The sequence below is a fragment of the Caretta caretta genome, chromosome 6 (genome assembly GCF_965140235.1).
Source record: "Caretta caretta isolate rCarCar2 chromosome 6, rCarCar1.hap1, whole genome shotgun sequence".
NCBI lineage: Eukaryota > Metazoa > Chordata > Testudines > Cheloniidae > Caretta > Caretta caretta.
In genome coordinates, this window is record NC_134211.1 from 10,743,655 (window position 1) to 10,765,916 (window position 22,262).

General features: G+C 53.8%; 1 protein-coding gene across 8 annotated transcripts in view; it reads right to left on the reverse strand.

The window, feature by feature from the left end:
- Positions 1–19,789, reverse strand: part of AGBL2 (AGBL carboxypeptidase 2) — a 64,423-nt gene extending 44,634 nt beyond the window's left edge. For 5 of the 8 annotated variants that reach the window (XM_075129207.1, XM_075129202.1, XM_075129206.1 and 2 more), the window contains exons 1-10: positions 19,691–19,759; positions 18,432–18,491; positions 18,073–18,136; positions 17,034–17,168; positions 13,385–13,573; positions 11,356–11,463; positions 8,670–8,820; positions 6,198–6,977; positions 3,498–3,657; positions 2,208–2,334 (exon numbers count right to left, since the gene is read on the reverse strand). In XM_075129207.1, coding sequence (XP_074985308.1) covers positions 2,208–2,334; positions 3,498–3,657; positions 6,198–6,977; positions 8,670–8,820; positions 11,356–11,463; positions 13,385–13,573; positions 17,034–17,168; positions 18,073–18,136; positions 18,432–18,461 — 1,744 coding nt within the window. In that variant the 5' untranslated portion in view covers positions 18,462–18,491; positions 19,691–19,759. Of the gene's footprint in view, positions 1–2,207; positions 2,335–3,497; positions 3,658–6,197; positions 6,978–8,669; positions 8,821–11,355; positions 11,464–13,384; positions 13,574–17,033; positions 17,169–18,072; positions 18,137–18,431; positions 18,492–19,690 lie in introns of all 8 variants that reach the window. The other 3 variants (XM_075129201.1, XM_075129203.1, XM_075129205.1) reach the window with 3 other exon arrangements.
- Positions 19,790–22,262: the final 2,473 nt, after the last annotated feature.

Genomic DNA, 22,262 nt, shown 5'->3' on the forward strand with positions numbered 1-22,262 from the left:
TCCACACCGGCAACCTCACTAACAAAAGAGGAGAGGCTGTGAAGTCAGGGAAACAGGCCTGGCCTTGACTCAAAACGCCCTGATGGAAGAGACATCACCAATAATCAGCGGTCGTCCAAGGCATCTAGGAGAGCCCCCAGCCATAGTGGGGAAATCCCAAATCCCAGGCAAGTTGACCCACTTGACAAAATCCAAGAACAGGCCCAGACACTCTGAAATTGGCCCATGTTTCACCTGTGGCCGTTTCAGCCATCTCTGCCGTGAATGTCCAAGGGCAGGTAGCTTTGGGCAGGTCTGGATCGGCAAAGCTCAAGCCCAAAAACAACCCTCTGGTAAGCTGATGATCCCAGTGGAAGTTGATGGGGTACGGGTTTCCGCACTCGTAGACTCAGGGTGTGGGCAGACACTCATCCGCCAGGACCTCATTAAGACTCCAGGCCTGCCAGAGGGGATGATTCACGTTCAGTGCATTCATGGCGATGTGAAGCCTTATCACAGTGACTTGGGCATTGTGATGATGAATGGTGAGACTAGAACCCTGAGTGTAGGCCTGGCTTCAAAACTAGCATACCCCATTATCCTGGGCCATGACAGGAGGGGATTTGCAAAGGTCCTACACGCTGCAAGTCCTGAGTCCAACTGTCCGGAGTCAGCCATTGAACAAGACCTCCTTGAAGGGGAAGGGGAGACACCCACTGACCCTGGCACCAGCAGTGGGGAACACCAAGATAGTGAGCTTGACATCCTGGATGAGGAGGCCACCCCCAGGCAACCCAGCAGTGAAGAGATGTGGAATTTGGGGGCCAGCTTTGCCCAAGATCAATGGGAAGACCCCACACTCAGTCAAACCTACAAACAGGTAACCAGCATCAACGGGGAAAGTCATGGAACCTCACCGGGCAGGAAAGTACCCCCAGTTTGAATTGATGGGTGACCACCTGTACATATTGACCATGACCCACAGACCCAAGAAATCTGGGCTCAGTTGGTGGTATCATCCTGTGACTCACCTGTGATGTCCCTGCCACAGGACATCTGGGCCATGAGAAAACAATGGCCCTAGTTCTGGCCCACTTTTTCTGGCTGGGGGTGCACCAAGAAGTTAGAGACTTCTGTAATTCCTGTCCAGAGTGCCAGCTCCCCACCCCGCAAGGAGTACCAAAGGCCTGCCTCGTCCCACTCCCATTAATGGGGAACCCCCTTTGAGAGGGTTGCCATGACTTGGTGGGCACCCCTCACAAAAAGCATCACCAAGTTCAAGTACATCTTGGTGGTCCTGCACTACGCCACCTGATTCCCGGAGGCAATTTCCCCTCAAGAACACTAAAATGCAAACCATCACCTTGGAGTTGCTCAAGATCGTTGTCTGAGTAGGCCTTCCTGGGGAAATCTTGACAGACCAGGCAAAGAACTTTACATTATAGCTGCTCCACCAGGTCTACGATTTACTAAGGAGTTAAAAAACTTGGGCCCTCTGGCTATCCTCTGCAGACTGACGGCTTAGCGGAGTGCTTCACAGGACCCTCAAGGCTATGTTGTGTAAATTTTCCCCAAAGGAGCTCTGCTATTGGGACCAACTCATCCCGCCACTACTACTTGCTATCTGGGAGGATCCCCGGTCATCAACACAGTTCTCCCCCTTTGAACTATTGTAGCAGCTGCGGGGACTTCTGGACCTCATGCAGGAGAGTGGGGAACAGGTACTATCCCCATAGCAGGGCCTCCTACAATATGTCTTGGAGCAAGAAGGGGCCCTAGTGAGGGAAAATCCATGCAGCGTGCAGAAGGCCCAGGAGCAGACATACAACAAGGGAGCCCATAGAGAACTTTCTAACCCAGCGAGAGGGTCCTGCTCCTGCTTGCCTCAGTGGAATCAAATCTACTGGCACAGCGGCAGGGGCCCTCTGAGATTATCTGCTGGGTAGGGCCAGTCACCTATAAAATCTAGCAGCCCAACAGCAAAAGAAACAGCAAGTCTACCATGTAAATCTCCTCAAGCTGTGGAGGGAGCAAGAGGGGCTGTAGGCTGGTACCACCCCAGAGGCGCTGGTGGTGCCAGCCCAACTGAGCTCTGTCCCAGCTTGATGAGGGGAATCAGGCAGAACTCCTGAAGGGCAGGGGACAGCCTTGTTCCAGCAAAACTCTTATTTCCCAGCGCCCCAGCTCCCTCCCAGCCCAGCTACATGTTAGGATAGTGCTGCCCTTACCCAGAGTTGAGCCGCTGAAGGTGGACTCCATGGTGTAGCTGTTGGGGATTCCCATCCTCCACATCACAATCCGTCCCGTCCCTTCTTTACTCTTCTGGACCTTAAACTTACAGCTGTGGAAAGAAAACTACAAAGCCCCGGGTGGGTCAGCGCGGATGTGGGGCAGAAAGAGATCCTGGCTCTACCCCAAGGTGGGACTGCTCCTGACAGACAACCCCTTTTCCAGGGGTCCCCATGTCCCAACTGGGGGGCTTTCCTCATTTCCCTTGGGGACACTATTCCACAGTCAACAGCCCCCTCAGCATTAGGAAGCTTTTCCTGATACTCAGCCCACTCATTCCTTACACAGCCCCATCCTGTTTCTCCTAATTCCCGTGCCTTTTGGCCACCCAACACTAGCAGGCTGGCGTAGCGACACGGCATTAAGATTTACTGTAACTACCCTGCCAGCACTAGCCTCTTAGCACAACTTTGTCCCTAGCCTCATTCTTGGAAACTGATGAATAATTTTTGCTGAAACAATCCAAAAATTTCCACCCAAGACAGAAAGCTGCTAGGACAAGTTCCTGCCCCAATGGCTAAAACCCAGAAAAATTATACCCAGCTGAAAACCAGGGCTTGGAATGGGACGGGTTGGGGAACCTCCCCTTAGCGTATGTTGCAAACACGCTTCCTACAGAAACACTAGGGAGAGGATCCTACCCCTACAAAGCCAAGGGGAGCTTTGCCACTGATGTCAGTGGGGCCAGGGCATTCTGTGTTGCAAAGAGAACAAGTCTAAAGGTAGGAGATGCCAGATTGAAGGTTGCCTGTGCACCCTTCACCCCACTGCCAGTGCAGATTCAGTCCCTGGCTGTACATACAGTGGTAACTGGGGGATTGCATACTGCTTTCTCCACAGGGGCCCTGGCCCTAGGTCCCTTCAGCCCTGAATCACCCTTGTGCTCTTGGGGAGCCTGCGCTCTACACTATAGGGGCAGCTCTGTTGTGCCCCAGAACAGCACCAAAGCCTTCCTGGCTCTGTGATGTGATATTTTTTTTTAAATTCCCCCCACCCCCCCCCGACCCCCCAACAGTTGGCACATGAGCAGCTGGCTCCAAGAGACTCCAGGCAAAACTGGGACTCCTATGCGGAGATGCCCAGGCCTCGCAGCCAGGCCCCCACCCAGCCCATGGTGGCCAGTGAGGGGGCTCCAAGAGCAGAGACGATCCTTCTCCTCTGGGCTGGATGCATGCAGAGAAGGGCTGTGGGGAACTCCTTCCCTTCCTGTGGGCTGCTCCCACACCCACCTTGTCAGGGGCGTTCTTGCTGAGCATGAGTGGGAAGATGCGCTCATGGAGCCACTGGGAAGGAGCGCTCTTGTTGTTGCAGCCGTACATGAAGACATTGTTCTTGCGGCTGTGCCCATGGAAGTCACAGTACAGCAGAACCTCCCGCTCCTCCAGGACTCTGCACAAAGGAAGAAATCCAGAGCCAATTACACATGTGTACAGATGCATGTATGTAACCATCTGTGGCCCACAGGTGGTATCACAGACTCCTCAATTCAGGAGGAAATTAACACTCCATCCCCAATGCCGCAGAGAGCCACATAAAATCTGTCCCAGAGGGATGATGCTTCTCAGACCTGGGCTCTGCCCAGAGACAGATTATTCTGGCAAAGTTTGTACAGAGCCAGTTTTGAGCTGCAAAAATGTGCAGATGGGAGAGTTCTGCTTCAGAAGTCATTCAGGGTATGTCTACACTGCACTTAGACACCCGTGACTGGCTTGTTCCAGCTCAGTCAGGCTCACAGGGCTTGGGCTAAGGGGCTGCTTAATTGCAGCATAGACATTATATAGCGCATACTAATGAATCTCAAGTAGAGACTCGCATTGACAGACAGTTGCAAACTACCTGCCCCAACTATTGCAGGAGCAGCTACCTCATTGTATGAAGCTGATGTAGTGGCCCCTTGCTATAATTTATCCTGCATAAGAAACATTAATCCTGTTCTTCAGGTTAGAAATAACAGATGCTGAAAGCCAATAAACTGAAAATCAAAGCCTGCTTTATATCTGTTAAATCCTGCTTGCTTTAGAGAACCCTAGTTGATTCAGGAAACACCTGCTAAATTCCATCGTTTGGGGCTGTGGTTACAAAGACGTATTTCATTTTTTGAAGTAAATTAGTGAAGGTGATACTTGTACGGGGATCTGTTAATAAAACCAAATGAATGGGTGCAAAAGGGAACATAACACCTGACTGTGAATTCAGGGCTAAAGGGAAATTTTAGCAGTTATCACATTTGATGCAAAAGTGAAGTGGTATCATTTGAGAATCATCACAGAATAACTGGGGAGCGGAAGAGAGAAGCTTCTGGGTTAGAGGGGACCCTGGGGCACACAATAATTAATAATAAAACCTAGCTTTTATCCAGCACTTTTCATCAGTAAATTTCAAAGCGCTTTGCAGAGCAGGTCAGTCTCATTATCCCCATTGTCCCAGGTGGGGAAACTGAGGCACAGAGAGGGGACGTGCCGTGCCGAAGGTCACCCACCAGGCCAGTGGCAGAGCCAGAAATAGACCCCCAGATCTCCCGAATCTCAGACGAGTGCTCTAGCTGCGAGGCAGCACTGCCTCTGTAAAAGTAGAATTCAGTTGAAAATTGGCAGACCTGCCTAGCAGTACTACTGACATCCGTGACAGTTTACACCAGCAGACCACCTGGCCCCTGAGCTCTCATACAGCTGAGCAGCCATGGGTAGGTTTTCTACAGTTGCACATTATAAAATTTCTATTATTCATTTTTTTTTAAATGAGGGAACCCAAAAAATTTTAAATTCAAAGAACATTACTAAGGCTTCAAAGTCAAGTGGAGAACAGTTAGGAAATGCCAGAATTAAACCTGCCTGTGCAACCTTCACTCTGCCCCCCTTGTGCATCTATAATTACCTGATCGCATGCTGTTTTTTCCACAGGACTCCTGCCTCATTCAGTGCACAGGACAGACTGCATTCAGGTCTGTGCAGCGAACGAGGCTGTTGTCTGTAGCACCCTACCCCATTTGCTGCAGATGTAGGAGTGTGTGTCCGGAACGAGGCACGGGACTGCAGGAAGAAAATGGAGAATCCAGCTCCTTTGCAAGATTCTCCCTGGCTGGGCAAGCCACTTTCACACACATGTCTGCCGGTGACCATTAATTGCGTGTTCTCCATTTTATAGTTGTCTGGACAGGGACACCTCAGGGCTCGTTTTTGAGAGAGCTGAGCACTTGCACTGCAACAGGGTGTCATAGGGAGCTGTGGGGGCTCAGCACTTCTGACAAATCAGCCTCAAGAGAGCTCAAGTTTGGCACCCAAACCTAACCACCAGTTTTGCCCATATTGGCCGTCATCTCTGTGTGCCTCGGTTTCCCCATTTGTAGAATGAGGATCACAATACCACTCACCAGAGAGATGTGAAGGTAAATACATTACAGTTTGCAACACCCAGTGATGAACATCACAGAACACGGATATGCAAGGGCAACCTTAGTAGTGTGCCCCTTTGTGAGTTTGCATTTTTGATCACCTTAATTGAGGCATTTCCTTGTTTGAGACTGAATGACTTTGCAGCATTAATAATTGTCTCTTAACTTGGATGGTTATGTATGCGCTCGCGCTCTCTCTCTCTCTCTCTCTCTCTTTCTGTATATATATTTATAATAATCTCTCACTCTTACCTTGCACTTTCCATCCGTAAATCTCAAAGCATTTTACAAAGGGGGTCATTCTCCCCATTTTACAGAGGGGAGAACTGAGGCACAGAGCGAGGAAATGACTTTGCCCAAGGATATTCAGCAGGCTAGTGACGGAACCAGGAATAGAGCCCCACTCTCAAGTCCCAGTCCAGTGCTCTACCACTAGGCCACACTGTCTCTAATCAACAGTGTTCTCTTTACCGTGCTACGTTATGGGGCCCTAGCAGCTCTGTGCTACACACCGAGGTCAATGAGCCCTGCACCTCACCTCTGGATCATGCTCCGGGTGTGCCAGATGCAGGGGAAGGACTCCTTCAGGATGGTCTGATAGTTGCGGTTGAGATCTCTCCCGGCCAGCGAGCAGCGATAGTTCCCCACAATCACCCCATCTGGATTGAGCATGGGCACCACCTTAAATATGAAGAGCTCACGGAGGAGCTGGGCGTCGGGGGAGTCGCTCAGGATGAAGTCCAGGAAACCCCTCATCACCCATGAGCCGTTGGTCTCCCCAGGGTGCACCCTGGCGCTCAGCACCACGGCCTTCTTGGCAGCAGTGGCAGCGGGGTTTTGGGATGGGCTGGTGATGGTGAGAAGGTAGACGGTGTTGCCAGCCAGACTGCTGCACAGGACCCGCAGCTTGCAGTACTGGGAGCGGACCGGGTCGCTGACCACTGCCAGCAGGTAGCGCTGCAGGTCCGAGAAGGTGTAGGGGTAAAAGTGGGCAAAGTAGCATGTGTCATGGTCATGGGGGAAGCATGCCGTCCACGTGAGACAATACATCGCCTGTCCCTCCTCGGAGCTGCACCGATAGTACCGGATGTTGCCCCCCTCTCTCCGCCAGCCCACGCCATGTGTCTGCGCATCCCTCTGAGAGTACAGGAGTGGCTTCATCCCCATGCTGTAAAGGCTCTTGGGCTTCATCAGGTTGACAATGGAGAAGCGATAGGTGATGCCTTTCCTGGTGTTCCTGACTTGGAAGTAGAACCACTGGGTGTGCTTGTTGGTGTACAGGTCCATGCGCAGCGTCAACTCGTACTCGTACGGGCCTCTGCAAGGAGGAAAGAGAAAATGACACCTGGAGCAGTTTCTCCCTGTACACACATCTGTGTGAAGGACAGGAAAGGCCACAGGCAGACCTGCTCCATGCACATCAGCAGCCGGGCTATTGGGCTCTGCTGGAGGGGTGTTAGATACTTTGATTCAAACAGCATTCCCTAGTTACACCTGTGGTGTTGTGAAAACGGAGTTAAAATGATAAGCTACCACTCTAAATTTCAGGGAGTTTCCTGGCCCTGCTTGCAAGCTAGGGGATTACTATAGGGAAGTGTGCAATCTGGTATTTCAGCAGAGATCCAGCCTAGAGTAAGGAGGGATGAGTTGGACCTCTCTGCCTTAGAGAGCAGCCTGCTTTGTCTCACTCTGCTTTTGTGTGGTACCTTTCTGGATTCTAAGCAATAAAGTCATGTTACGTTGCAACTGTCCAGCAAGAGGATTGAGGTTTCTATCTAACTTCTCTTTGTGTAGGCTATGAACAAAGACCGAGATTTCCCCTATCTCTCAACAGTGTGCTGCCCTGTGCTAGGGAATAGGTCTTTGTTCCTAGCATTCATTACATGCAATGATATGCAAAAAGCTTAGTTAAAAGGATATTCTTTAAATGGCAACTCCAGCTCTAGATCATTAGGAAATACCAGCTTCACACGTGTCCGAGCAATCTGACCTCTGCCCCCTTGTGTGTCCGTATTATGGTACAGCCTGTAAAGACACGAGCACCTCCTATTTTCCGCACAGGATGACCCATCTCAGTCAGTGCATAGGATTCAGAGGAACAGCCGTGTTAGTCTGTATTCGCAAAAAGAAAAGGAGTACTTGTGGCACCTTAGAGACTAACCAATTTATTTGAGCATGAGCTTTCGTGAGCTACAGCTCACTTCATCAGATGCATACCGTGGAAACTGCAGCAGACTTTATATACACACAGAGAATATGAAACAATACCTCCTTTCATATTCTCTGTGTGTATATAAAGTCTGCTGCAGTTTCCACGGTATGCATCTGATGAAGTGAGCTGTAGCTCACGAAAGCTCATGCTCAAATAAATTGGTTAGTCTCTAAGGTGCCACAAGTACTCCTTTTCTTTTAGTGCATAGGATGGCTCCTAAGCTTCCCTTCCCATAGACCCTGGTGCACAGGACACGGGGGCAGAGGTATTGGGACCGTTGCTGGCTGGCACAAAGTAGAGCAACTCCCAGGCTGCTCTAAACTGGGCCGAGTGCAGAGAATCCTCCTTCCCCGCTCATGGGGGCTGTGGGGAAGGGGAGCCTCTAGGCTCAGACCTGGCCCGTCAAGCCCAGTTCCTGTTCCCCCAGCCTGGCAGAGGGGCTGGTGATGGAGCAGCCAAATCTCCTCCCCGGTGATGCAGCAGGCAACCATTGGGGGAGCTGCAGCAGAGAAGGGACAGCTACAGCTCAGTGCGCTCCCAAAGCTGGGGGAGGCAGCGCCTGCTCCCTGGGACGGGGCTGATCCAAACACTTTGGAGATACCGTCCCAGTGAGGCACATCTTCAGTTCCTCTTCTAATGCCCCTGTCCTATTTAATACAGCCACCCCCCAGGGCCATCCCAGCTTCCCCTTCGCCTGCCCTCCACAGAGAGCCTGGACCGGGCACCCTGGCTTAACTGGAAAGCTCCCTCTCCCCTGCCTGCCATGGACAGTCCCACGTCCTCTGCCCTCTCACTCACACTCGGACGGCCTTCTGGAGGTTCCCGCTCTCGAATCTGGATTCAAAGAGCAGGGTGGTGTCCTCTGGACCTTCCAAGCTGATGGCGGGTGACGTGATGGGCCCTCGCGCGCCTCCAACGCGGGAGCAGGTAAAATAGGAGCCTTTGGCCACTGCCGGGAGAGGAGATGCCCTTGTCACACCTGCAGCCTGTGCTAGACCCAGCTCCCTGCGGCATGGCCCTTGTTCAGAATCCCACTCCCCTCCGATGCAGGGCGGGGAATTTGCTCATACAGCGACTCAGGCTCTGCCCCAGTACAAGGCAGGGAACCTCTGGGCTGCAAGTGCCCAAAGCATCCCCCACTACTGAGCAAACACCCCACTGCAGCTAAACCCCTCGCTTCCCCTGCTTCACGTCCCTCACCCTCAGGCATTTTTCCCCTGACACACACGAGACAGCCCCCTCGCTGCTTTCTCTGGGCTCCATAGGGGGCAGCCTGGAATCCCCAAGCCATGATTAGGGAGTGCCAATAATAATGACCCCTAGCTTTCCATCCATAGATCTCAGAGCTCCTCACAAAGCAGGTCAGTGTTACTGTCCCCATTTCACGGAGTGGGAAACCGGCACAGGGAGGTGACGTGACTTGCCCAAGGTCACTCAGCAGGCTAGGGAACAGAACCCAGGTCTCCTGAGTCCCAGCCCAGTGCTCTATCTGCTATGAGACACTGCCTCTCCTGCTGATGCTTGCTGCCAGGATGAGAGTGGATAGTGGTGTGCCAGTATCACATTGGCCCCCACTCTCAGGATTGGAGAGAGCGCAGAGGGATGGAGACAGAGCATGGGCCTGCTCCTGCGCCCACCTCCACGGCTTGGCCTGCAAGAGTAGTAGGGCCGGATCACGATCCTGGTCTGAGCATCTGCCTCATGGGCTGCAGGAAATGGGACTTACGTACCAGGCACAGACACATCCTTGTTACGATGCGTCTGCATCTACACAGTAAAAAATACCCACGGTGGCGAGTCTCAGAGCCCGGGTCAAGCGATTTGGGTTTGTGCCATGGAGCAGTGTAGATGTTCCCACATGGGCTGGAGACGAGCTCCAAGACCTTCCCACCTCGCCAGGTTTCACAGTCCAGTTCCAGCCCAAGTGAGAACATCTACACCGCTGTTTTTAGTCCCGAAGCGTGAGCCCCGCAAGCCCAAGGCAGGTGACCCAGGTTCTGAGATTCACTGCTGTGGGGCTTCTTCTTGCTGTGTCGACACAGTAAGAGCCCCAGAGGCAGCACTGCTCCAGGATGGGCTATGTGTGGACACGAGTCACTGGAGCCAGCCCCCAAAGATGGCCACACTTAGGCTTGGTCCACATTTTAAAGTTACATGGGCGTAGTTACAGCCATCAGCAATATGAGAAAACCACAGCCCTGCCCAACATAGCTGTGCCGACAACACCCCTGTGTGGACGCAACAACGCCGAGGGAAGACGGCTTCTGCTGACGCAGCTAACGTTGTTTGGGGAGGGGGTACTCCTGCACCGACAGAAAAACTCCTTCTGTCGGGATAGGCTACACCTCCGCTCGGGGGCTACACTGGCAGAGCTGCGCCGGCATAGGCGCCAGTGTAGATAAAGCCAAAGGGTATGTCCATACTGGAGCTGGAGATGTAATTTCAACCCCGGATCACACCTCCAGCTCCAGGGTAGATGTAGCCCAAGTTTCCACTGTTAGAGCAGGCATGTCACGCAAGGCAGCTCTAAGCTGGGCACAGAAGGGTTAAGAAGAGTTCACTGGGAGGGCAGGGCTGGTTCACTGGAACTGGATGTCAAGAGTTGTGCTTGCTGAAGGAGCAGAGGGGGTAAAGAACACCCTACATGCCCTTGGGAGCTATTGTGAGTACCCTCGGGGACACCTGGCTGCTGCCCAACCTCAGCCTCTCTCCTAGGGGATGGTTAGAAAACCAGTAAGAAACTTGGGCCCTGCTAACTGGAGGCTGCTGGGCAGTGACTGGTGGCCATTTCCCATCTCACAGAGCCAGCAAGCCGCTTATGAGCTGAGATCTCCAGAATCTGCTTCCTGCTGCAGGACAACAGATTAGACAGGATTCAACTCCTCAACAGAGAGACACATCAGGCTGTGGGATCACTCCTGTAGGGAAGGGGTGGGAGCCACATTGCCATGAACATTTGCTGCTAGAAAACATAGCACAGGGAACAGTCCTGTATTGGGACCTCTGGGTCTTTCCTACCCCAGCGGTGATCTGGGAATGAGGCGTGCTCTAGAAAAGCCAGCATTCAGTCATTTATAGAGGCCTCAGCCACTGAGATCCAGCACGTTCAAGTTTTATGGTTTGACCAATGATTTCCCAATTAATGCCTGAGCAGGTCAACATTGGCTTCATTGGGCTTTGGATCTGGCCCTGGGTTAGTTTCATGTCTCACGCGCTGGAGATGAGAATTGTGTAGATCTGTCACCCGAAGTGTAGAGCAAGACTTTCTGTATGCAGCCAGAACCCCGAGTGTTTCACATGAAAACAGGGAGCTCTCGTCCCACGCAGTGTCGGAACCGGAAAGGAAACGACACCTTACAGTCAGTGTTCTCAGAGACCAGCCAGGCACGGCTCAGCCCTGCCCCAGAGCAGGTCTGAAAGGGGCTTTACAGACTCCTGGATTCCACGCCCAGGTTATCAGTGTTGTTAGTGTATGAGCCCATACCTGGCTTTATGTGATAGACCACGGTTCCTTTCTCCTTCCCCACAATTAGTGGGGCTGGCTCATTTCCTGTGGACTGATAGAATGGCTCCGGTTCAGACGGCACCCACTCTGAGGAGACAGGGGGAATGGTTCCAGTTATTATTGCAGGGGTTTCAGATGAGAACCTGCCCTACAGGGTAAAGAAATGTGCTCTCCTGAAAAGAGCTCTGAAGCCCCTGTGCCATGTAGTAATAGAGCGAAAGGCATGACCCTCCCCACATGTTCATTCTCAGCTAGTGTCCTCTCTTCCACACCGACAAGCCTGTGATTGTGATGACCCTGTGATTTTTAATAGTCCAGTAGGGGTCTGTGTTGGGAAGGAGGCCAACTGGGTAGAGTAAATCTGCTCTGAAGGGGAAACACCTGGGCAGTGACAGAACAGCCTGATTTCAGACCCAGCCAGTCCCCTTTTGAAGATGTGACAGTCAATCGTCCTCCACAGAGTTTTAATGCAAATGCATGGAGTTAAGGGGGCAGACCCACGGCCCTGTCTGCTCGCACCTTTCCTGGGTTTCATCCCCCAGACTCACCTGTGGGAAAAGCAGGAAATGCCCATTTCAGGTCCCCCACAAGAACGGGAGACCCCAAGGGCCAACAAATACTGGCTGGAAAGTTCTGCGCAGAGAGCACCAATTTGACTGCTGCGGAGGCAGAGAATTCTGGGTAATGCTGGGCCTTAGCCACGTCTCTCCCAAGGGCTGACCAGCCTCCCCATGCCACAGAGCCCAGCTTAACCCAACACGAAACGATTCATCACACAGAGGGAGAAGTAATCTGGTTTCTAGTGCCACGATTACTCCGCTAGGCCCCATTGGCTGGCTGGGAGGCAGACACAGCACTCTGACCTCTGGGCACCACATTCCCTGGCAGGGACTGAAAAACGAAGTGGAGCCAGAGGAGAGAAGCAAGAAAAAGATGAGCCAGCAAGGGGAGCTAAACAATGCCAAAGGCAGGGGAGCGTTCGCTGGGTGGATCCATCCCGGAAAGAGGGGGATTCCAGAGAACAGGGAAGATTGACGAGCCAGGGGGCAAATGGCAGGAAGGGACGTGCTAGACTGAATGTCGGGCTGATGACAGCGCGATGCACTAGGCCATGGAACAGTCTGTCCAGAGAACTGGGGGAGTCTCGGTGCTGGGGACTCTAACTAGACCCAGCAACGAGAGAGAGAAATGAATGGCTCTCTTGGCCAAAGCACACCTGAACAGGTACAGGGTTTCAGCGAGGCTCTTTGGGGTGGAATTTTATTCTTCCCAAAGGAATTGAAGGCTTGTGTGGGTGCCTTGTGAAATGAAGCCTGACAGGTCTGTGCAATTTGCTGGGCAGGGTTTCATGGGTTAATGTTACCTGGTTAGCCATTAACACAATTGACCAGGCTCCTGTGGGCTCACCATTCAAGTGTGAAACCTCACTGCAGCCTTTACCCTATTGGGGACCTTATAATTGCCCCAGGAGCTCCCAGACCTCCCTGAGAGCCCCGATCCACACGCTTATGCAACAGGTGCAATACCACTTGCTCATCCCAAGTCAGACCCCCAAAATCATGAGTTTGGCTTAAAAATCATGACATTTGACAACCTCCTCCACTTGGGGCTCTTGTTCTCTAACATCTGGTGTCAGCGCTGTTCAGGGTCACAGTCTAAAGCTTTTCTCTGCGACCATGAGGGCTATGAGCATCCTTTATTAAAATGGATACTGAGCTTCTCATGCAGTCATGTGATTCCAGGATCTGGAGCTTTAGGAAACACACCATCCATTGCAGGAGCTGGCAACATTGCTAGCGCCAGAGACCTGATGGGCTGGGGAGCTCCCATGACACACATAGGGCTCCGGTTACCGAAGTCCTGATGGGCTGGGGAGCTCCCGGCAGCCCCACATGGGACAGGGGCAGTGACGCACACAGGGCTCCGGTTACCGAAGTCCTGACGAGCTGGGGAGCTCCCAGCAGCCCCACACGGGATGGGGCAGTGACACACACAGGGCTCCGGTTACCGATGTGTTGGATTTGCTCCTTGATGACTTCGCACTCCACTGGCCAGCGTGGTGCCTGCAGGGGGCCTCTCGAGGTGGGCACAGCAAAGAGACCCCGAGGCTCCCGCAGGCATGGGACCCCGGGGCCCTCAAGGTGATTGAACAGAAGCTGTTTGCTCTTGAGAAGTGCAGCCTCCAGCATGAGAGAACCTGCAAAGAGAAGAGGAGCAGGCACTAGGGACTCCGCAGCGCAGTGCATGGCCGGACGCCCCGATTTCATAGTGCACACACAGCAGAGCCTTGGCTTTGGCACTGCTAGGAAAAGGCTTGTGCAGCAGGACACAAACACACCTGGCACCTGTGTCTCAGCAGCAGCAGCAGACTCTGCCAACCAGGTGGAGGTACAGTACCTGCCATGGCCAGCGGGCTATAGGAATAAGCACTGCTCAGCACTCCTGGGGACTCGCTGCCTAGGGCAACATAACCAGTGGACTAGGAGAACTGGTACCAGCTGCTCTTCAGTGGACACAGTGGAGAGGGCCTGCCTGTGGCTCTGTGATTCAGGGCCACCTGGCCACAGCACAAACCAGAGTTGCATGGGGGCAGCCCTAGCTTGGCTACTTGCGGAAGGTCCCTCAGGGAGTGTATCCCAATGGAGGATCAAGCCCACTGGAGCATCCCTCTGCCTGCCCAGGGGACGCCCTTCTCCCTTCCTAGGGCTTGTGAGAGGCGGCTGGCCTGAGTCTGCAGAGCTGCCTGCATCCGCGGAGCGCCCCGGCATACACTCAAGGCAGCAGGATTTGGCTTGCTCAGGAAACCTTAATTCTGACTCTCCTAGATGGGAAGGGCTGCACTTTGCCACTGGACATTGTGTGTTCATTGATAAATGTATTATCTTCAACTGGCTCACAAAGGGTTCCCCCCCGTAAAACCATTGTGCTTTCTGCTTTGGGTGGCAGTAGCTCCCAGGGGCCCAGCCACAGCCCAGCACCCCATTGTGCTGGATGCTGTGCAGACACAGAACAGTCCCATGCCACAGAGCTGCGTCGGCACAGTACCACACTGCAGGCCCGTGGCTGACTCCCAAGCCCAGCACTGGGCATATTAGTAGTGTCGCCACCCAGTATCAGCTTTACTCTATTGTATTTTTAATGAAATTTCTATTAACAGGATCTTCAAAGCAGCTTTGCCTTTGGGGCATTAAGCCAGACAGCCCTCCCTGCCCCCAGTCCAGCCAAAAGGTGACAGCCCGGCCAGTTCCCACTGTGGTTGCGAGGCCCTCACTGACAGGGAGGGAGTGTGAGCACGGAGATGTGGGAATGATCAGGGGACAAGGACACTGTTATCAGCCCAAAGGCAATGGGCTCAAGGCATGCCAGGGGGAGTGGCGAGGCCTTCCTGGCCAGAGAGCCATCTGCAACCCACTGGCCGTTTCCCTAGGGTAGGGCTGGAGGGAGGCTGCTTTTGTGGGAGCAAGTGGACTTGCAGTTTAAGACAGAGATGGTGATAAACTTGCCTGCTGGAAGGAGGCTCCCAGAAGTGAACCCAAGGCTAAGCCTGGTCACACTCATCCAGGACCAGAACATGCAGCTGGGGTACAAACTCCAATTGGATACTGCTACGTGCAAAACATCTCTGGGAGGGACAGCGGGGCATTGCTGGCTCCAATGGCAACCCGAACAAGCCAGGTGAGTGAGGAAGTGGGCTCCTGGCTGGGTCATCCTGACAACAACTAAACCGCTGATTCCCCCCCTTCCCCTGGGCCAGTCCTGGAGAGGGCAGACAGACAGCACAGAGCAGCCAGCTGAGCAGGGGACGACACCCACTAGCACAAGCTACAGAACCCAAGAACAGTGTCTGTCTGCTCAGACTGCACTTCCTGGCAGACTGCGAAGCTCCATAGGGCAAGCCGGCCGCAGAACAGAGCCTTTTTCCAAGGGGGTTTCTTTTTACTTTTAGAGTCTTTTCTAGGAGAATGCCTGCAACTAACTGTTTTTACCTAACCTTCCCGCGTGTGTGTGTGTGTGTGTGTAGTAATCGCACCATGCTGCTAAGTCCATATTAGAAACTCATCACACCTGGATTTACCTAACTCCTAAGTAAACTGCCCCAGATTGCTCTATGCCGCCCTGGCTCTGTGCAGGTGTTAGCGAAAACCACTCTGCCTGAGAGGGGAACTTGGGGGCTGGCCCCATTGCACTGACAGGAAGTGGAGATATTAGCTGGGGCGGAGAAAGTTGAGCAAACCATTGCATTGTTAGTGCTTCAAAGAGACGCAGCAGAATTTCTAGGGCTAAGAAGAAGGCTGCTCTATCTCGGAGAGTCGGTCTGTGTATAAGGGTTTGTGGATAAGGCTGTGTTCGGCTGGTTGCATGATGTGACTGATCATGCAAGGATTTGATCTATTGTTGATCTCAATCTATTTTCGTGTCACAGTTATTCATTCCCACTTATGCTATTGGTAGTTCCTTGATGAAGTGTTGTAGTAGCCAGGCAAGGTACTAACAAACTTCAACAGGACTTTATTTTTTAAAGTGGAAACCTCTTTTCCAAGCTCCTGCTGCACCCTCAGTAGCTCTCCATCTGCCTCTTTTAACTCCTCCCCCTCCTTCCTGTTTCCTGTCCTTTCAGACTCCCAACAGCCAGTGCTCCCAATTCTAATAATTACAAGCAACATCTCTACACCACATGAAGCCATCAGATCTCCACTGGAACCCCATTCGATTGCTACATTGATGAGCGTTGCAGGGAAGCACAGCAAATTTGTTAGCTTTATGTTTGCTAGTTTGTGTTCTCAGTAAAATTCATAAAAAGGACAGCAGATTGGTTTTCTCTCACTGAATGACTCAGAGGCCCAAACAACCTATAAAAGTATCTGAGAGTCACTAACCTGCACCAGAATTAAACCCCATTACCACTACACAAGTGCTCTGGGATATACAGTAGTCATTCTTTGCCAAACCTCCTCAATAGGGTAGACAAGATTTCACAGCCTTGATCAATCTACAGGGAAAAGACAGGCAGAAAACACTGGGTCTTCTTTATGCCCTGCCCAAGGAAGGGCCCCTGCCACTGCCCCCACCTTTGCAGATCCCCTTTATAAAGAAACCCTCACTAGAAAAGGGGACAGTGCAATACTGGGGTGAGATCTTCACCTCCCCAACTCTGGATTTTATACAATTTATTCTCCACTCTCCTGGGGCAACCATTCACCTCCCCAGCAGCCCACTAACAGGCCATTCCCCCTTAGCTCGGATAGACTCTGTGTTGCAACAACTTCCGTATCTGGGGAGGTTTCTCCCTGCTCTTCAGGGGACACCAATTGCTCTTCCCCAGATGCATGGTCTTGCAAAGCTTTCAAACCGTGCTAGCTCACTTGGATGTCATCTGTTCCTTTACTTAGCCAAGATGCAATCCCCAGCCAGCAGTGTGTTCTATGAAGTAATGTTCATACCTCTGGGTGAGGGTTGCTCCATGGTTCCCCAGCTAGCCCACTAACGTGGGTGTTTATGGACCCGTTTGCTATGGACCCAATCCTTCCCCTACGCCCCGCCCCTGCTGTCTGTTTCCAATCTAACGCAGCTCCTGAGTTGCAGACAGCGGCTGAACTGAGCCACTGGCTGTCATGGCCAAAGGAAACCCAGCTCCTCACGCTGAGTAGCTCACTCACAGATCAGCTTCTTCCTGTTATCCTGAAGAGAATTGCGGTCTGATCCTCCGCTCTCCTGCTCCAGCAGAGAGTATGAGCTCTTTGGCCTGCGCTCTCGTGACGCAAGGGAGCTGCTTTCAGCAGTTTTCTCCTCATCTAGGAAGGGATGTTGCTGTTAGTGCTGGGGAACCTCCATTTCTTGGGACATTTAAAGCTAGCCTGGCCACCGTGCTGTAGGGAACAATCCAGCACTGCTCCTGGGGGGTGGGCCAGATTGCACCCAGCAGGTCTTCCAGCCTACAGCTACTCTGCTTCTGAGCACTAGGGAGAGAAGGGCTAGTGGCTGTAGGATCCTCTCAGGGGATCTCAGTCATTTAACATGAAAAGACTAGCCAGCCACCGGGTGCCGGAGAAGGTACTCTGCCCCGCGGCTCCCTATAGGCACAGAAAGAGCGTGCAGTTACTAGATGCTTGAATACTAGCCAAGGCTTCTTCTGGTAATACGGAAAGCTATGTGATCAGAGACTCAGTCTTGTCTCAGGAGCAGAGGACTGGGTTCGGATCCTGCCAGGGTGCAGACTTCGCTCCAGGGCTGCCAGCCTTCAAGCGAGACACAGTAGGGACACAGCCCACTCCACAATCACACAGGTCTGCCTGCTCCAGCACCAGCCTACCAGAGACGTTAAAGGCAAAAAGGACATGCTGCACTGATCCCCTTCTAACAGCACTCTGCCTAGCCAGTATCACGCACTGCGGCCCTGGGCACTCAGCGAGCAGCCTGTTCTCCTTTGGGGGGGTCTCCATACAGCAATGGGGGAGGGAAAACATTTTAAAATACAGGGAAATATCACTGTAAAGGCACCTTTGTAAACTGCCTAGCTCTTCAGTTGACAGTGTCCCCTTCCCACAGCTGTCCCAGCATGCGGTGCCCAGTGCAGGATGGCAGTTCTAGAGGGGACGGGGGTGAAAGCCAGGGGCATCCAGTGGGCTCTGAGTCACTGTTTGCTGACCAGTGAAACGTCCTGGGCTAGCGAGCAGCAAGCTACCCAAGTGCTCTTACCTCTGAAGTAGCCGTAGTACTGCAGATGGTGATGCATGAAGCTCTCATAGGGGTCTGCGAGCAGCTGGGGAAGAAAAGGGAAGGGTAAGTGAAAGCCAGGCCTCCACACCCACAGATGCCAGCACACAGGAATTTAATGAACAAACAGGTCAGAGTCCACGTGGCCAATCCCTTGTAGGCACAGCCCCCCAGTGCCCGCCCCTTTCACGTGTGCCCACCCACCCTGATGCCCCTTTTGCCCTGGGGCCCCCACTGCTCCCCTCTCCTTGCTGCAGTCCCCAATGGCATGGCCCCATAGGCTGAAAGGATCCCACTCTCCCCCCTAGGCCCAGTTCAGCAGGGCTGGGCTCTGCACTAACCTCAGGGGTTGGCTCCTGGACCGGACTCATGACAGGCAGTGGTGACAGCTCTGACAGACACTAGGGGGAAGCACGGAAACTAGTGACCAAGGGGCCTGGAAGAGACCTGAAAGCCCCCAGTCCCTGACCAGATACACACCAGGCCTCCCATTCTACCCCTCTCTCCTTCACTCTATGAGGTGAAACCCAGCTCTGCATCCTCCCCTGCCTCTCACCAGCTCTCTAGACCCTGAGACACCATCCCAAACCAGGATCCAGGGCAGAATCCTCAGAGAGGATGGCTGGTTCCCAGAGATGGGGCGCATCTGTCAGGTTATCAAGAAACTCTCCAACCACATCACACCCCCCACGCGGCTCATCACAGCCATCGCCTGCCCCATGAGGCTCTGTGCTCCAGGGGCTCCAGCCCCTCCGCTCTGCACCCCCAGCACCACTCATCATGGCCATCACCAGCCCTGTGGGGCTGTGTGAACCCAGTGCCCGCTCTGCACAGGGCTGCTCCCCCAGGCAGCTGACGGCCTGGAGCCAGGGCTGCACTGGAATCACAGGCCAGGGGTCCTGAGGCAGCCAGATGCATATGGAAAACAGCACAAACGGCTGTAGGGACACCCCCCTCATGCCTTGCAGCCCAGACTGCCCCCGAGCTCCCCCCACTCTAGAGCCGAGACCACCCCAGAGCTCCCCCTGCTCTCGAGCCAAGCCTGCCCCCCAAACTCCCCCTGCTCTAGAGCCAAGCCTGCCCCCCAAACTCCCCCTGCTCTAGAGCCGAGACTGCCCCCCAAACTCCCCCTGCTCTAGAGCCGAGACTGCCCCACAGCTCCCCCCGCTCTAGAGCCCAGCCTGCCCCCCAAACTCCCCCTGCTCTAGAGCCAAGCCTGCCCCCCAAACTCCCCCTGCTCTAGAGCCAAGCCTGCCCCCCAAACTCCCCCTGCTCTAGAGCCGAGACTGCCCCCCAAACTCCCCCTGCTCTAGAGCCGAGACTGCCCCACAGCTCCCCCCGCTCTAGAGCCGAGCCTGCCCCCCAAACTCCCCCCGCTCTAGAGCCCAGCCTGCCCCCTAAACTCCCCCTGCTCTAGAGCCCAGCCTGCCCCCTAAACTCCCCCTGCTCTAGAGCCCAGCCTGCCCCCCGAACTCCCCCTGCTCTCGAGCCTAGACCCCCCGAGCTCCTGCTGCTCTAGAGCCAGGACCCCCCCGATCTAGAATACGGACTCCCCAGAGTTTCCTCGGCTCTAGAGCCCAAAACCCCCCGCGCCCCTCACCGCAGCCTCCCGCCCTGCTCCGGGCCTCTCCTCGTGCCGGGACGCGGTAACCCAGCAACAGGCAGTGGGCGTGGCGCCGGGGAAAAGCTCTCTGCTTATTGGTCCATCCGTGTGGCCCGGTAGGAGCCAATGGCGGAGCCGGGTGAAATCGAAGCCTCCCCTCCGCGCTCCTGTGCTCGCTCAGCGCCGGCCCCGCCCCCGGCCTGGGGAGACCTCGCCCCCGCCCCCCGCTCTATACCCGCTGGGCGGGGCCTGCGCCGTGGCTGGGTCTGTATGGACCGAGTCCCACAGCCCCGCACCTGTGTGCGTGTAGAGACTGGGCCCTACCGCCCCCGGCGCCCTGCACATTTGTCTACTGCCCTGGTCCCACAGCCCCATAGCCCTGGGCCCTACTGCTCCCGTCACCTCAGGGACCTGCAGGTGTGATTCTGTCTGGCCTGGGCTGCTGGTATTAATTTAGGTGGAATATAGGGGCTAAAGGTGTTAACATAATTGAGTCCACAATCATGGTTAAACAACAGGCAAAGCTTGGGACACGGCGACTTCAGCCTGCTTAGCACCATGGTTGATTGTATTAAAAATCCTTTAAACTTCAATAAAAACGACAGAAAAGGAAATTCACTTAAAGCCTTTACAAGGTGAAGTGTTAAATAAGGCTTTTATTTTCACCAGCCTTGCCCCCTTCCCCTTGAGCGGCAGAGAGTTTTTCAGAAGGAAAAAGCCCTCGTTCGCTGTATTAAAGACAGCCATACCTGTCATTTTGGGGAAAAGGGAAGAAGTTGGTTGAGGGGCTCGAGCTGCGAGCACGGCTGCTGCTAAAGTCCAGCTTCAGAAGGCAAAGCCCCCTCACCTGACAGTCTCTTAGATTGAAACAAAGGTGGTAAAAAACTGTCATGCCAGGTGGTGTTTGGGATTCAGCTGGAGCTGGTACAGATGGCGATAGCATCTGGGCCTCTCTCTCTGGCTGGGTCTGGTCAGGGCATCTCTCTGCTTTAGGGTGATAAAGCTCCATGCTGCGGGCAGGGGGAGCCATGATGGTGAAGCTCACTCCAGGAGACTTTTTTTTTTTTTTTGGTTCGTTTCCCACAAAATTTTTCAGGACCCAACAAGGCAGTGATGGGTTGACTACCCCATCCCCTCATTATTTTGTCCACCAATTAAGCTTAATATCCAACATACCAATTTGGGTTCATTAACTTCCGGGTCCCTTCAGCCCTGCCCACATTATACAATGGGTGTTAGACACCATACCCCACCGCCTAGAGAGGATTTGCCAGGTCAATTTAGTCTTTAGGATTCACTAGAACAGTGGTGCTCCCCTTTTCCTCACTGATTGGCATGGAAGTGGGGGCATTCCTCTGCACCCCCTGCCCCGTGGCTGAGAATGCCTGCAGTAGGATTACACAGGTGTGACTCAGTAAAAACCTACAATCCTTCCACCCTGCCAAGAACCTTTTGGCACATAAGGACATGGCTTTATGAGCAGGAGGTGGCTGGCAGAACAGGGGACAAGGCCAGGACTGAAAGGCCAATGCAATGAATGATGCTGAAAAAAATCTCATGACATGGATTTTTACCATAATCATCACCCAGGGTGTTATGGGTAAGGCTACCTTTTAGTCACGGGTATTTTTAGTAAAAGTCATGGACACGTCACAGGCAGTAAACAAACGGTCACAGCCCATGACTTGTACCATATACCACTGACTAAAATGGGGCCAGGGGTGCTCTGGAGGGGTGGCCTGGAACCCCCGCTGGTGCTGGAGGGTGCGGGCAGAGGCATGCAGCCCAGGGCGGGGGTATGTGTGTGTGTGAGAGAGAGAGAGAGATATGAGAGCTGACAGGCTCCCTATCCTCCAGCTCTGCACAGCTCCCTGGAAGCGGACTGCATGTCCCTGCAGCTCCTAGGGGGAGGCAAGGCCAGGGGGGCTCTGAACACTGCGCCCACCACGAGCTCCTGCTCCACAGCTCCCATTGGCTAGAAACCACAGCCAATGGGAGCTGCGGGGATGGTGCTGGCAAGCAGGGGCAGCATGCAAACCCCCCTGGCCTCTCTGCCTAGGAGCTGCAGGGACCTGCCATCTGCTTCCTAGGAGTCCCTCCAAGGTAAGCACTGCCCGGCACCCCAAACCCCTGCCCTGGCCCTGGCCCTGGCCCTCCTCCCACACCTCAACTGCTGCTGCTGATGGCTCGGGGGCTGCCCGAACACTCGGGCAGCCCCTGAGCCAGCTGCACCATCCACTGCAAAAGTCATGAAGGCACGAAATCCGTGACAGACACTCTGCCTTAGTTATGGGCCCTACTGTACAGGCAGGAGGGTGTCCGAGGTGGCATCCAGCCTCCCTGATGAGATTCCCTGGCGTAGCTGAGCCTGCATCAACAACTGCTTTAGTGCACTCGTGGACCAAGAGCGCCTGCCTGTTCAAGTCAGACAGATCCCCCTTTGCTGGTGAGTTGGCATGGGCAGTGGCTGGAGAAGCCTGAGTCACCCAGAACATAGCTCCACCATATCCCCCCAGCCCGATTTGCAGGCGCTGCCCTATGCTCAAGTGCACTGTCCATCCCGCGCCGC